The 15581-nt window shown below is 48.2% G+C and overlaps 1 protein-coding gene across 1 annotated transcript in view; it reads left to right on the forward strand.

The window, feature by feature from the left end:
* The first annotated feature begins 5013 nt into the window (after positions 1–5013).
* SUPT6H (suppressor of Ty 6 homolog (S. cerevisiae)) overlaps positions 5014–15581 on the forward strand; it is a 20901-nt gene continuing 10333 nt past the window's right edge. Inside the window, exons 1-20 of the mRNA XM_010011003.1 lie at positions 5014–5122; positions 5587–5745; positions 5928–5998; positions 6118–6120; positions 6637–6832; positions 7494–7578; positions 7967–8240; positions 9343–9444; positions 9941–10057; positions 10567–10656; positions 11126–11268; positions 11532–11683; positions 12110–12208; positions 12328–12457; positions 12542–12692; positions 13112–13266; positions 13853–14048; positions 14504–14643; positions 14722–14839; positions 15354–15436. Coding sequence (XP_010009305.1) covers positions 5014–5122; positions 5587–5745; positions 5928–5998; positions 6118–6120; positions 6637–6832; positions 7494–7578; positions 7967–8240; positions 9343–9444; positions 9941–10057; positions 10567–10656; positions 11126–11268; positions 11532–11683; positions 12110–12208; positions 12328–12457; positions 12542–12692; positions 13112–13266; positions 13853–14048; positions 14504–14643; positions 14722–14839; positions 15354–15436 — 2573 coding nt within the window. The remainder of the gene's footprint in view (positions 5123–5586; positions 5746–5927; positions 5999–6117; positions 6121–6636; positions 6833–7493; positions 7579–7966; positions 8241–9342; positions 9445–9940; positions 10058–10566; positions 10657–11125; positions 11269–11531; positions 11684–12109; positions 12209–12327; positions 12458–12541; positions 12693–13111; positions 13267–13852; positions 14049–14503; positions 14644–14721; positions 14840–15353; positions 15437–15581) is intronic.

Below are 15581 nucleotides of genomic sequence, written 5' to 3' on the forward strand. Positions count from 1 at the left end.
GGGGAACAGGGTCTGAGCTCTGTTACAGCGGGGGTCCGGACCGCCCCGCTCCCCAGGTGTAATTCCCAGGGCATTCTGTTCGGTTTAACAAGCTTCTGATAGGGCTCACCATGAAAATCCATAGGGCAGCAGCCTGGAAAAGCCCTTTTTGGGGCGTAATAGGTGGCTAAAAGGTGGCGAAAAAAGGGATGGAAAAAGGAGTGGTGCTGGCAGCGGAGTGAGGTTATTGTGGAGTTTCACTGGCAACTCCACTGCTTTGTTTTTCCTGCATATGGTGACGTGGAGAAGGAGAATTTAATCCTGAGTTATTTAAGTTGTGATTGCCTGCAGAGACCAGGTAATACGGAGTGGCTGCGGTGTGGTAAACAAGATACAACGTGTGTAAGGAAGGTAACAACCACCACAGCGGCTGACTCTGCATCAGCTTTTACTATGCAGGAAAGAAAGAGCTGGTGGTGTCTCAGCACTTGTTTCTTCTAAAACATCCAACACCCTGTTGTTGCCTAACGAGGATAATTTGGAATGACTTTAAAGGAGCAGAAACAGAACAGAAAACATTGTGTTGTTGTGTAAAGCGTTGGCAGTTTGTGCCCTGGCTCTTGCTGGTGGTTCTGGTTTGCCCATCTCAAAAGGGGAGCAGTGGAAAAGGGGCAGGAGCAGTGTGGATGAGCAGGGTTGGGGCAGGTGAAGCTTTCCTTTCCTCACCTTAGGGGAGGACTTGCTGACAGGGGATACAAATCAGGTGTGTGAAGTCCTGGGTAGGTCAGAGAAAGCGAGGAGGAAACATGAGTTTTCAGTTTCTTACAGGAAATTCTGATGCAGCAGGGCTAAAATAAACAGGAGGAAGTGCTTTTTCACACAACATGTTATTAAACCGTGGCAGAGGATGTTCTGACACCCAGTAACATCGGGCAGCAGGACCAATAGGGAGCATTAAAAACTAATGAAGCAGGTGTGGGAAGTTCCTGAGCTGCAGTGCCTGTCACAACATCTTGGTCTCTAGTCATCATTTCACCTCTACACTCCCTGTTGTCAGTCTTTTACTCCTGTGGATGTACTTAGGCCATGCTGAAATCAATTTCATGAGAATTTAATTGACCAAATAAATAGATCTGCCTTCCTTAGGCTCTGTGTTTGAACTGAGTCAAGTTTCCAGCCTCTTATTCTCACAAAGCTTTCTGAATCCTCTCCAGCTTAACTGTTCAAAGGTAGACTAAGAACTAAGAAAGAAGAAATAAGAGCAAAGTGAAACTGTTCACTGGTGGCTTTGGCAATGGACCCACGTGGCCTTAAGTGGACTGTGAGTTGAACCTTGAAATGACAGAGGTTAAAACAATCCCTGCCCAAACCTTCCCCCACTCAAAAATACCCCCAGCAAAACCAGTATTAGAGGAGGTCAGCGCCTTGGTGTAGTTTCTCATACAAAGAATGGGGAGAAGTCAAGAACTTGCTTCTCTCCAGCACCCATGCTGTAGTAAAGCCTAGATTAGTACTTGGTTTTGCTGGTTTGGGCATCAACAATCATATCCTGAGGTTATTGCTAAGGAATAATAAATGTATCTCACTGTGAGGATGCTCCTTGGTTGTAACTGCTGTTCCCGCTGCCATCCTGCACATGATTATGTCCCTGCCTTGCCAAAGTGCCCCCTTAACTGGCATGGGAGTTTTTCCCATAACACTCTGATATTCTGCAGATACTCACAGTGTATCTCCATTTCTAAACCGAATGAATTAAGTTTTGCTGGTGTATGATGTACAAAGCTGCTCCTGCTTCCAGCACTGCCATGTTTTGCAGTCCTGAGCAGCCAGCAGCTATCTGGATGCATGGCCAAGGCTTTGCAGGTGTCTGAATGTCTGGTTTCCAGGTTCATTACAAAGCAGCACTTGTTCTGAAGGCACTGCCTGGCCTAACCAGGGAGGCAGCCTACAGTGCCTGTGGCTTGATGTCTACCCTGGTCCTGCTGACCTGAGCTCTGCAGTCTTGGTATTTACAGCAGAAAGAGGTGTCTGCTCAGGGTCATCCCCGTTAAAAGGAGCTTGTGGACTCTGGACAATTGCCACTGTGCCTTTGAGCTGGGCAAAGTGCAGACACCCCTGCTCAAAAGCAGAGGTTTGTGTAGTTGCTCAGCCCTGAGCTGATCTAGTGTTGATGCAGAGTGGGAGAGGCCGTGCTCAATGTGGGGGCACCCATCCTTCCCTCACTTGCTGTTGTGGTGCTGTCACAGCATTGCTGTTGTCTTTGGTCCATCTTGGTCAGTGTCTAGTGGCCGCAGGGTGTCTCTGGGTAAATCTATATGTATATATCACCTGTAGGAGCCTGTCTGCTTGTGTACAGCTAAGTGTGCAGGATTAGCCATGATCTCCCTGCAGTGTTGGTGCTCCAGTGCAATTAAGTACTTGCTCCTGTGCTGCAGAGTGTTGCAGGAGCAGGGATGCTGCTGTGGTGCTCTGAGGAAAGGCAGTAGCATGATACAGCTGAGCTGGCCCAATGCTTCTCAATATGGAGTCTTTAAACCCTCCTGTGTGCCAGACAAGTGGTGCTGCTGGAGTGGGCTCTGTCTGAGCTCTGCACCTCCACCCGCTCTGGCTGCAGTCTCTGCTACCTTCCCTGCCCTGTTTTATTTCAAATGAAGGCCTCTCTGGCACACAGGGTGGAAGAGGCACCTTTAGTCCCTATCTGATTCACCATCTCCTTGGTAATAGCTACCTGTCCATTTGCTGTGCTGAGTGACATCCCTGCTGTCCTGAGCTGGATTTCGCTGGAGCCAAAAGCACCCGGTTTTGTGGGTGGTTGGCTTGTGTGGAACCTGCTCAGCTAGATCATTAAATGAGATGGGTTTTCTAAGTCCTAGACATTCCCTGTGTCCAGACAAATTTGATTTGACATGCTGAAATTGCCAGAAAGTGGTAGAACGAGTGGTGGGGAAGAAGGCTGGAATTGTGAGAGAAGCACTTCACTGGCAAAGAACAGTAAAATTGTATGTGGTGCTGTGACAAGGGGGGTTCTTTCATCCTCGATTTGTGTGTTGATCATGGACAGGAGAGACATGAGGTTATTAAACTTGGAAATGCTCTAGGAAAAGCCACTTAGCCTGTAGTTTTGTGTTAGTGCACCCTGATGGATACATGTAGAATTGGTGAGAAAGCATGAAGTTAACATAGTATTTGTGCACAGGCTAGTGAACATAACAATTCCTGTTCCTCTGCTGTATGTAGCTACACGATTCATCAGTGGTGTTTGCTTCAGGATTTAACTAGCATCTGTGCCACCCTCTGAAGCATTATTCTTGAGAGGGATCCTTAAATACACCTTGTGTGAATTCTGCAGCGTCCTCTTGAGGATGGGCATCACCCTGGACCTACGTACACGTCCTGTCTGGGTGCAGAGCAGTAGCATTGGCCTGCTGCAGTTTCTGCCTGTCTGGAGCATGGCAGATAGATAGATGTTGGCCACAGCCACATAATCCACAGCCAAGGAGTACAAGCTGCTATCTGCTCATGTCTGAAATTTGGCAGAGGTCTTTCCCTTGTCTTTGTTGTGGGTTTTCCTTAATGAGATACGGGCGACACGCTCCTTCAGAGCTACTAGTACTTTAAGACTTAAAAGATTAACCAAGATCAGCCTTGCACTTTTCTGCTGCTTTTCTTTAGCTGAGAAGTAAGTCCCTGGCTTTCCCTAAGTTGTGTTTGTGCACCAGATGTGTGGCTCTCAGGGTGGAACAAGGAGTCCCGCATACAAGAAGTGTCGTGGCAAAGCCTTGATCAGGTTGTCCCATATGGGACCGATTTCCTTCAGCTGTTTGTTTGCAATGGGGAAATGATTATGGAACATTTTGAAGCATGTTTGTTTAAGTATCGTTCCCTGGCCTATGGAGTTCTCATGTTTTTTCCTTTATTTTTTGGTGTGTGTTAAATTACATCAGATGTAATTTAACATGAAGGGTTTGGCTTCAGATCTGACACCTCCTCTGAGCTGCTTTTTGTACCTTCCCAAAGCCTGGTGGTTCTTCCTGGGCAGGAGCTTTCATCTTCACACCCATTTGAGGAGTTAATTTGGTTTTCTCTTTTCCTTATAGCTGTATTTTTTTTAAGCTGCCCTTGTTTTGGTGTGTGTAAAATGGAACCAAGAAATTCCTTTGGAAATTTTGGAAATGACAGCAAGTTTTGTAACCACAAGAAGCGGAAGCTCAATGAGGCAGAACTTGAGCCGTGTCTTTATGGACACACACTTTCCTTTGTGCCAAGCTGGATTTATACTGCTTCCAGAAACCACAGTTGGGGAAAAACATCAAACAGAAGGTTCTGGGTACAGAAAACACCCCGTTTCTGTGGTCTCTTGTTACTTCTTAAGCTCTGGAAGAGACCCCTGGCTTGGAACATCCTACTGTGGCTCTGGCTGTGTGGGGCAGTGGAGTTGGGCAGGTGGCAGCTCCCAGCCCCTTGTTTGCTCCCAGGCCTCTTGTTTGCTCTATGGGGCTCCACAGAGCTTTGCTAACAGCTTCCATCTCAGTCAAGGCCCTTCTCAGGGTCATCCTGGCTTCATTAACTGAGCGAGGATTACTCACATTAACAACCTAATTGGTTGGACAGCGTTCCCAACACCGTGCAGTGGCAGTGGCAGCACGGGGCTGCTTTCCTGGCTGTGTGGGAGGGTATGGATGGGATGAAGGGCTTTGGCTGCATGTGCCGTATCAGCCTCAGCCCGGAGCTCAGCTGTGCAATGAATGCTGCTGTGACAGGTCCTGTTCTGCTCGCCGAGACACGGGTTGACAGGAGCTGGCAGCATTTGGCCACTGGCTTCACTTGCCTAATCTCTGGTGGCAGGGATGTCCAGGCAGAGTGGACCCTGGGTGATTCAGGGCCTTGATAGATAATTTCAAACCCTCTTGCCTTAGCTGTCTTCTCTCCAAAACCCTGTAGGGGGAAGTGCTTGTGTTTTGCTCGCTCAGCTGATGTGGTGGGTGTTTTCTCTTCCCCCAGTTGCACTGGAGCTGTGTGTGAGACCCTGCAGCCATGTCTGACTTTGTAGAAAGCGAAGCAGAGGAGTCAGAGGAAGAGTACAACCAGGATGGGGAGGTTGTGCCCAGAGTAACCAAGAAGTTTGTGGAGGAGGATGAGGATGGTGAGTCTGCCTGTCAGTTCTGAGTTTGCTGAGTTGTCTGGGTGCCTCGCTGCTCTGTTTTACATCCCCTGACTCTGCAGATGGAGCAATAACTGTACTATAATAGCATGGCCATCTGTAGTTGATCATCTCAGCTGTTTATGTGCCTCCCTTCCTCCAAGTGCTTAGGTGGTTTTATATTTGGCAACAGAAAATACACTGCTTCACCCCCGTGGCACTTGCAGGCGCACAGTTTGATAGTAAATAGTAGAAGCAGAGGGTTGTCCAGTAGGACCACTCCACCTGTTCCATCTGCAGCAAGAGCATGAGATCACGAGTCAAGAAGTGGGCTTATGACAAGAGCAGCTGGCTGGGTTCTGCGTCAGTAGAAGTGTTCACTTAAAACGCTCTGTGTGGATAGTGTGAAGGAGTCTTGGCAGATAACCAGTGAGTAAATGTTTAACACTTGCTGCTCTTCACCCCAGATGAAGAGGAGGAGGAGGAGAATCTTGATGATCAAGATGAGCAGGGGAACCTGAAAGGGTTCATTAATGATGATGACGATGAGGAAGAAGAAGAGGAGGAAGAAGCCAGTGACTCTGGAGACTCTGAAGATGATGTTGGCCACAAAAAGAGAAAGCGCAGTAAGTTTTATGATGACTGTTCATAGCAGGCTGCAGTGTAATGCTCTCCCACTGCCCAGCCTGAGGGCAGAGCTCTCCCTCTGCCCTGGGTGTCCGCATGGGTTGGGTGAGCTGTACCTTTCTCACTGTTGGTCCATTCCCAGCTTAATGGAGTGTAACTCTTCTCTGCTTTCTTCTTGCAGCTTTCGACGACCGCCTGGAGGATGATGATTTCGACCTCATTGAAGAGAACTTGGGTGTTAAAGTCAAAAGAGTGAGTTGTGTTCCCATGCTGCTGTTAATGAGGTGGTGGCTCTTAGCATGAAGGAAGGTGGGCTCCTGCTTGAAGTGAGTAAGAGGCATCTTCTGTCTGCTCCTACTGTCTTGGGGAAGGGAGTACTGAGTGCTTGGAGGAAGCGGGATCTTTCCTTGCCCAGGCAACTGGGAACTGGCTTCCTAGAGTTTGCAACACTTCCTCCTGGCTCCTGAAGTCTGCTGTACCCTTCTCACCTCTGTAAGACAGTCTTGGAGGAGCCCATCTTTCAATATCTTTCTCCTGCATGGTGCTAACCTCAAAGTCAGCACAGGCTATTATGGGCTGTAAAGCTCCTTCCATAACACTTACTAGAGGCACACCAAGCCAGGCTAATGCTGGTGGTGACGGCATGCAAGTGACACAGGCCTGGATGTGGCACAATCCTCAGCAGGCAGTTACGTTCTGTACACCCATGAGTACCTGCAGCAGAGCTGCCAGGGAGAGAGGCCCTTCTCCCCTGGCTGCCTCTGCTGGGCTCCATCCTGCTCCCTCTCAGGTGCCTGCAGAGGAAGTGCAGTTGTGGCCTGGCAGAGGCCACACTGAGCCCAGTGTCCGTGCCAGGAATTGTGGGCACTGACAAGTTGTTTTGCTTGCAGCAAAAATTCAGGCGCGTGCGGAAAATGTCCGATGATGAGGATGATGAGGAGGAGGACTATGGAAAGGAAGAGCATGAGAAGGAAGCCATTGCTGAAGAAATCTTCCAGGATGGCGAAGGCGAGGAAGGAGGGGAAGCTGTTGAAGCTCCTGTTGCTCCACCAGAAGAGGAAGAGGAGGAGGAGGAAGATGAATCTGGTGAGTATGGATGGTCTATTACATCCAAAGCCCAGGAACCAAGTTAAGACTTTCTCTGAGCTACAAGTAACTAAAGGCTGTAGCTCCATTGTGGTAAAGCTCTTGTTGGTCTGATTAATACAGTCTTTAGAATTAAGTGTTTCTGGGTGGCAGAATTAGTTTGTCTGTCTAAACCACTTTTCCAGAAGCACATTGCAAATGCTGAGGTGTTTAATGGCTCCTCTAAGCTGTCTCCAACATGGAAATAGTTCAAAGGAAGGAAGTCAAGGCACTGTTTAGTACCTAGCAGCACAGCACATACCTGCCTTACTTCAGCATCAGCCCGTTGCCACTGCTAATACCATAGATTGTCAAGAATAGTTTTTGTCTACTGCCTGAAGCAGTAAGGCCTTTTCTGACTGCATTTCCAGTGCATTCAGCTGCAGATAGTTGTCAGATGGCTTTGCCTGTGACTGGAAGTTCATTCTAGCTTGTTATTGTGGTTCAGGCTCCTGGAATGTTTGAGGTTGGTGTAGGAGATGCTGTGGGTAACTGGGCAGACTGACAGCCAGCGGCAGTCTGTGGTGGAGGCTCACAGTTGCATTGGCTGAGCTGAACTTTGTGAGAGGTACCAGTTGAATATGTGAGTGTCCTGACTGGTAAATTGTTTCTCCATGTCCAGACATTGATGACTTCATTGTGGATGACGATGGACAACCTCTGAAGAAGCCAAAATGGCGAAAGAAGCTCCCTGGATACACAGATGCGTAAGTATTGATTGGAAATTGGCCTGGAGCCTCAAAAACAGTGCTCAGCTTGAGTCTTGCAACTGCAGAGTGATTCAGCTTGTGGTTGGAGACGACTGGTCTCGTTCCCTAAAGGATCCTGGTAAATTTAAACATGGAGCCTTTAGTCTGTGATTTCTTAAATGTCTGGCTCCTTCCTTTCTCCCCTGGATTTTTTACAGGGATACCAAAACCAGCCTCTCAAGAGAGGGGTTTACATGTAATGCTCAAAGAGTTGTGTACCTATTTATGATTTTCTAGACTAGGAGGAAACTACAACTTAGATGTAGGTGCTCTGGCCTCTTCTGTGTGGCTGGAAGGATGTTCTGTAACTTCACTGTGGAGCTAAATGGTAGCTTTTGCCTTCCAGTGCTTTGCAGGAAGCCCAGGAAATCTTCGGTGTGGACTTTGACTATGATGAGTTTGAGAAGTACAATGAGTACGATGAGGAGATGGAGGAGGAATACGAGTATGAGGATGAAGAAGCCGAAGGGGAGACCCGTGTACGACCCAAAAAGACTGCCAAGAAGCGCGTCAGTCGGCGAAGCATCTTTGAGATGTATGAACCCAGTGAGCTGGAAAGCAGTCATCTAACGGACCAGGACAATGAGATCCGCATGACAGACATGCCTGAGAGGTTCCAGGTGAGGGAAGAGGGAGCCAGTGTACAGGCAGAAGGTATTTCAGCATTCAAACATGTCAGCGACACTGTGAATTGTTCTAGCTGTAAGTCCAGTTTTAGCCCTGGTTCTAGTTTCTCTTTGGCCACTGGGTGCCAGTCTTGCACTCCTAGGAGTGGTGCAGGGCTTGTGGTCTGCTGAGATGTCCTTTATGCTGGGTGCTGTTAGGAATCCCTTGAGTTGTACCTCTGGATAGCAAGAGGTACACTGCCAGAGAAGGTCTGCTGGGTTTCTAGACCACTCATTCACCAGCTAACACATAGCTGTTCTGTACCAAGTGTTTCTGTAACCCATTTTAATCCAAGTGACTGGGACTTACATAGCTCTTAATACAAAGTCCTGTTTGTGCTGTTGGGAATCATTCTGATATTTCATATTTTTGTCTTAATTTTACCCTGTATTCAGATTTTCACTGAACAACTCATCTGCCTTTATGTTAATGTAATTCTGTGCAGAGACTTGTTACCCTTCCTTGTAAAAGGGACATCTGAAGCTGCCAGTTCTTCAAAAGGACCTCTTTTCCCATGCCAGTATGCACAGCACAGGGGAATGCTGTTTGGATGTCTTCTGGCAATATGTGGCCTGTTCAGACATTCTGTCATCCTCATGGATGTTGGTGGTGATTAGAGCAGGCCCCTGAAGGAGGCTTGAGACTAAATACCCTGAGAGGGTTTCTGGCTGCTTCATGTTCTGTTATTCTATGGCTGCAGCAAGAAGAGTGATGATAGAACAAACACAGATTGAAAGAGAGGATGTACCTGCAGAGGGTTTTGGTCTGGTAGGAAGTGACTTGATCCTAACAGAAGATTTCACACCATTGCAAGCCATTCCACAAACCTTTGAGGGAAGTTTTAGCTGCCTTTACCTAGTGTAAAGCTGGTGCAGGTTTCTCGGGTGCTCAGAAAATGCAGATGTTGAGGTGCTGTCCTTAGCAAAATCCAGAGGGTGTGGGAGGTAGTGGGGCCCCATAGGCAGCACAAAACAGTTATTTCCAGGCTTTTTGGAAACACGGTAGCACAAGCCCTGGTGTTGCAGGTGCCTCTGCTCATCCTGTGTCTTTCTACAGTTGCGATCCATCCCGGTGAAGAACGCTGAGGATGATGAGCTAGAGGAGGAAGCTGATTGGATTTATAGGAATGCATTTGCGACACCCACCATCTCCTTGCAGGTAAAGCACTATGCCTGGGACTTGTGTTCTAAGGGGACTTCCAGACTTCCATCCTGGAGACATTGTTCCAGGAGTCTGCTGAGAGGAATGTAGTGCCCAGTATATATTTCTTTCTGGTTTTCAGCAGGTCATTTAACATGCACATGTCTTCATTTTTGCATCCATAAAACAGGACAAAAAGGAGCATAGAGAAGTTGCAAGAATAATTAAGAGCTAACAATTGATTGAAAGATCTGTGAGCTACTGTGCATTTAGGGCTAAACTACTATTAGCCATGATCTGCTTTTAACCATCAGTTACCTTGGCCAGGTGCTGCTTCTCTTCCTTTAAGTCAGTCAGGGCTAGGATGCTTTTCTGTGGTCTAAAATCAGAGTGTGTACCTAAGCCTGCATTCCCACTAGCAAAAGGACCACAGTTTTCCATCCTTAGACCAGGTTGGCCATTTAGGGAGGTCAGCTCAGGAATATAATCAACACAAGGTGTTTCTCCATGTTAGGAAAGTTCTGACTACCTCGACCGTGGACAAGCCAGTAGCAGCTTCAGCCGCAAGGGGCCCAGCACCATCCAGAAGATTAAAGAAGCCCTGAATTTCATGAGAAATCAACATTTTGAGGTAAGTTTGCTCCATTGCCAAGATAAGGTTTGAGTTGCTGTCTCCTTATCCAGACAGGGTTAGCAGAGAGGCTGCTGGAAGCATTTAGGGCAGCTAAAGTGGAGTAGAAGGGGCTGAGATACCTGGTTGCCTCTCATGGGACAAAATGGTGTGCTTCATTGGAAAGTGCAGCTCATCCTATATGAGCTGTGGCAATGCAGGTTTTTGGGCTGCTGGCATTGTACAAATGATGCTAACTGAGATGATGGAATTTAAGTCTCTTGAGCTTTGCTTAGTCCATTCAACCTGTTCTCTGAGGCGTTGCCTGATGTTGCAGAAGCTCTTTCATTTATGTGGTGTGTTCTTTGGCAGAGTGGTCTTAAGAGCTGGGGCATGGCTTACTCTATTTCTTACACTGCTGCCCCATTAGCTTGTTCTTCCACATGGAACAGGAAAGTTCTCTGGACTCTTGTGTGCCAGGAAAAGCCTGGTTTCCTGCATGGTGGTGACAAATCTCGTTTCTGACCCAGGTCCCATTCATCGCCTTCTACAGAAAGGAGTATGTGGAGCCAGAGCTGCACATCAACGACTTGTGGAGGGTCTGGCAGTGGGATGAGAAGGTGAGGAGTATTTTCACTGCTTGTTACCCAGCATTTAACATATTTTCCCACCTGGCCCGATACTTTCAACAGATTCTGTGTTGGCCATGGAGACCTTGTGTGCTTTTTTTACGCATGTTATATGCATGTGTATGGTTATGTGGTGGTAAAGGGTTATCTGACACAAGAGGATTCAAAACAGTCCTTCCCTCCACCGAGTTCCTTTTGTGTAGTGACCTTTCCGGCAAGGAGTGCAGGTTCCTTCTATCAGGAAAATCCAAACCTTGATTTATTTTCTTCTGCTAATATAATCCATCTCTGAGATGAGACCTGCACATGTGGCACATCTGGGCTTGGCCGTGGATGAAGATTTTGATGATTTTATGACAGATCCTTCAAGATCCTGGCAGCTCCTGTGTGGGAAGGGAGGAGATAGATGTGATGCACTGTAATGGTGTGTTTCACTGGAAGTCTTTTGTTTTCATGCTAGTGGACCCAGCTGAAGATCCGCAAGCAGAACCTGACACGGCTGTTTGAGAAGATGCAGGCCTATCAGTATGAACAAATCTCTGCTGACCCAGATAAGCCCTTGGCTGATGGAATAAGAGCCCTGGATACTACTGACATGGAGAGGTATGGTTCCAAGACTTATACTCATTCCAAAACAACTTAAAGTGCATGTTAACTTGCTCAAACAGCACAGGCTGTCTGGCCACTGCAGTGCATTGACTTTAGCCTCCCCACAAAGCCAGTACTGAGAAATATTTAAGTGTCTCTTGGAAGATGAGCCCAAGTGCTCCTTCTGCCTGTGACCTGTACCAGAGCAGGTTCCTTGAGCGCTCTGACCACGGCTCAGCTGCAAGCAGGGTGTAACATGCTGGCTTTGCATGCCGTAGGCTGAAGGACGTGCAGTCCATGGATGAGCTGAAGGACGTGTATAACCACTTCCTGCTGTACTATGGGCGAGACATCCCCAAGATGCAGAATGCTGCCAAGGCTGCTCGAAAGAAGCAAAAGCGTATCCGAGAGGATGGTGAAGAGGAGGAAGGTTTGTTCCCATATTTGACAGTCTCCTAATTGTGGGCTGGTTGAAAATCCTGGTTCGAAAGAATGGCAAGGAAGTTTGTTGAAAAGCCTGTGTGTTTGCGCAGAGCAGCTCTGCTGCTCACTTCTATCTCAAGATAGTCCCAGCTCTTCTAGACATCTCTGACCAGCCACCTTTGATATGTGTTTTAGTGTGCAACCCAGAGATACTGCTGTTAAAACTGCAAAAGAATGAAACTGAAGAGAAGACAGTGTTTTTAGGGTGTTTTTTCTAACCCTGAGTCATTTTAAGGCTATGGCATTTGAGATGTGCTTGAGGAATTTAGGGGCTCTAATGCACAATGTAGGATGTGTTTGTTGTGCTGCTGGCACACTGCAGCTGTCTGGATGCCTCTGTAAAGAGGCCTTGCTAAACATATCCTTCCCATAGGTGATGGGGAGGATGCAGAAGATGATGAGCAGAAAGGGCCTGAGCTGAAGCAGGCTTCCCGGCGGGATATGTACACCATCTGTCAAACAGCTGGGCTGGGTAAGAGCTGTGCTCTGTCATGCTGAGCTTGCATTGGCTTACCTGTAGAAGGAGAACTGATGGTTATGCTCAGTATAAGCTGCTTGTCCTTATTGGTTTTGCTGTTCTTCTGTTACCAGATGGCCTGGCTAAGAAGTTTGGTTTGACTCCTGAGCAGTTTGGAGAGAATCTCCGTGACAGTTACCAGCGTCACGAGACAGAGCAGTTCCCTGCAGAGCCCCTGGAGCTGGCCAAGGATTATGTGTGTAGGTCAGTGGGGGGGTTGTGACACAAGGGAGGGGATCTGGGAGCGTTCTCTAGTCCTGAGCCTTCATGTTGCCTTTTTGGTTTTAGTCAGTTCCCGAGCCCTGAAGCTGTGCTGGAAGGAGCTCGGTACATGGTGGCTTTGCAAATAGCCAGGGAGCCTTTGGTCAGGCAGGTCCTGAGACAGACTTTCCAAGAAAGAGCTAAAATCAACATTTCACCAACCAAAAAGGGGAAGAAGGTAAGGAAGGGGAGCTCTGATTCTGTGGGTCAATTCAGGGAAGGATCTAAATAACATACAATGCTCTTTTTGCGTCTGAAACCTTCTCCCATGTCAGTGGCAACTGTGAATGAATCTCAGAGCAGCGTGTGAGCTGGGCTTTTGCAGAGGCTAGCCCAGCAGTGTGCTGCATTTTTAGCCTCAGCGTTTCATCAGACCTGATTCTTGCTGTTGAGATGTTGCCTTCAATTATTGGAACAGTCTCTGTTTCTCTGGGACTGGGAAGGAATTCCACTGTGTCCTGCTGGGGAAGGAAATGCAGACTGGCAGGCATAGGGGTGACAGGGTATTGAATAAAACCCATTGTCTGCTATGGTGTACAGAAGGGTCTTTCTTCATGAATGCCTTGCATGCATGCTGACTTGTCTCTCCTCTCCCAGGATATTGATGAAGCCCACTATGCCTATTCCTTTAAATACTTGAAGAACAAGCCTGTGAAGGAGTTGCGAGATGACCAGTTCCTAAAAATGAGCCTGGCAGAGGATGAGGCACTGCTCACTATAGATATCAGCATCGACATGAAAGGAGTGGAGGGGTGAGTCCTCACTGGCCATGCCATCCATGCCTTGGCAGAGCTTGTTCAGCCAGTGCTGCTGTGCTGTTAGAGCTCTTCTGTAACCCAGACTGCTCCTGGAAGTCATGGCCTCGTGCTTTCCTGCACCTTAAAGTCAGGCAACCTCTTAGGGACTTGGTTTTTTCTTCATCATAAAGAAAACTTAAGCAGACATCTCCCTTATTCATTTGAACTTTGAAGCCTTTAGGATTTTTGTGAAAGATGCTTTTTTTCCCCCAACTACACTCACTGTGTGCACATGGGTTCCTTCCCTGTGCATCTGAGTAGCCACTCTGTGCAATGTGCTGGGGTGGCTGCGGGCTGCCCTGGGTTGTGCTGATCAGGCCTCTCTGTGCCACCAGCATGGCATTTGGCTGTGATCTGTCTCACAGCCCAGCTCTTGCAGCTAAAGGAGTGTCTGATGGAAGGATTGGCTCTTCTCTATAGTTTCCAGGCACTCCCTGAAGCCAAGGTGCTGCTATTGCATCGCTGTGCAGGAAAGTGCCAGTGGTGGTGTCAGTGCAGGTGTTTGAAGCCCTTTTATATCTCCTCCTTTCATTTCTTGCAGCTATGGTAGTGACCAGACATACTTTGAGGAAATCAAACAGTTCTATTACCGGGATGAGTTCAGCCATCAGGTGCAGGAGTGGAATCGGCAGCGTACGATGGCCATCGAGCGGTCCCTCAACCAGTTCCTCTACGTGCAGATGGCTAAAGAGCTGAAGAACAAGCTGCTGGTGGAGGCCAAGGATTATGTCCTCAAGGTGAGCTGGGAGAGCTGGGATTACAAATGCATGCTGGAGACTGCTGCTGGCAGGCCATACACAGGCTCTTGGGGAGGAGGACCAGGAGGAAGGCAGGGGTCTGCATCTTTCCCAAGGTTGAGTGGAAAAGCAGGTATCTCAATGGGACGGAAGATGGGCTCTGTAGTGTTGGAGGGCTCTTCCCAATCCTGGCACAATACAGTCTTGCTGTCTTGAACAGTCCATGACTGCTCCATCCCTGGTAATGTTCAAGGCCAGGTTGGACAGAGCCTTGGGCAACATCGTCTAGTGTGAGGTGTCCCTGCCCATGGCAGGAGGTTAGGACTGGATGATCTTAAGGTCCTTTCCAACCCAAACCGTGCTGTGGTTCTGTGACCTTCCCTCTGGAGAAGGGCTCTGCCAAAGCACCTGCAGTGGATTTTCTCACTCCTCAGTTTCCTTTTCTGTTCTACCAGGCTTGCAGCCGGAAACTGTACAACTGGTTAAAAGTAGCTTCATACCGCCCTGATCAGCAAGTGGAGGAAGATGATGACTTCATGGATGAAAACCAAGGGAAGGGGATTCGGGTGCTAGGCATTGCCTTTTCCTCAGCAAGGTAGGAGGACAGGAATTGCCTCTGGATCCATGTTCAGCTTTAGCAGTTCACTGTGTCTGAGTGATCTCTCTTTTGCAGGGACCACCCTGTGTTTTGTGCCCTTGTTAATGGAGAGGGTGAGGTTACAGACTTCCTCCGACTGCCACATTTCACAAAGAGAAGGAATGCCTGGCGTGAGGAGGAGAGGGAAAAGAAGGTGAGCCTTGGCGCAGCTATTGGTGGGATGAATGTCTGCATGCTGCTTTTGGTACCATGCAGTCCACTGTGGGCTGGACAGGAATAGTCAGTCTGAAGGCAGCTCAGGCCTTGCCACTCTTGCATGCAAAAATACTGCCTTTTTCCCCCACCCTGTAATTTTCCTGGCAGAAGAGTTGCTTCCAGTTATATTCCAGTTCATGTCTTCTACTCCTCTTATGGGGAGTGACAGTTGGGCAGGCTTTTGACTTCCATTCCTACTTGCACTGGTTTCCTGTAACATCAGAGCATGGTGCCACCAATCTTTCCTCTACAGAGCTTTCCTGTCTGTCCTTACAGTGGGCAGGAGCTGCAAGGCTGGCATGTGGAGAAGACATTTAGCTATGTTCATGTCATGATGGCAGATCAGGGTGGCACTGTGGGAGGATTTGCCCTGTGAAATAGGAAGCCAGGACTAGCTCAGTACAGGACCCTTCCGGCTTTTCTGCTCTGACCTTTCTCACTTCCCCTTTCAGGCCCAGGATATTGAAACCTTGAAAAAATTCCTTCTGAACAAGAAACCTCACGTGGTGACAATTGCAGGCGAGAACAGGTCAGTCTTTGTGTTCCTGCACTCCCCAGTCTCCATGCAGTCCCTTCCTTGTGCCTTTGGGGTTATCTCCCAAAGTGATTCCAGGACCCAGCTTTGTGCTCTTCCCCTCAATCCCCTTGGCTGTCTTTACCTAGGGCTGCTCAGTTGCTGC

The sequence above is a fragment of the Nestor notabilis genome, unplaced genomic scaffold (genome assembly GCF_000696875.1).
Source record: "Nestor notabilis isolate BGI_N333 unplaced genomic scaffold, ASM69687v1 scaffold32053, whole genome shotgun sequence".
NCBI classification, from domain to species: Eukaryota; Metazoa; Chordata; class Aves; order Psittaciformes; family Psittacidae; genus Nestor; species Nestor notabilis.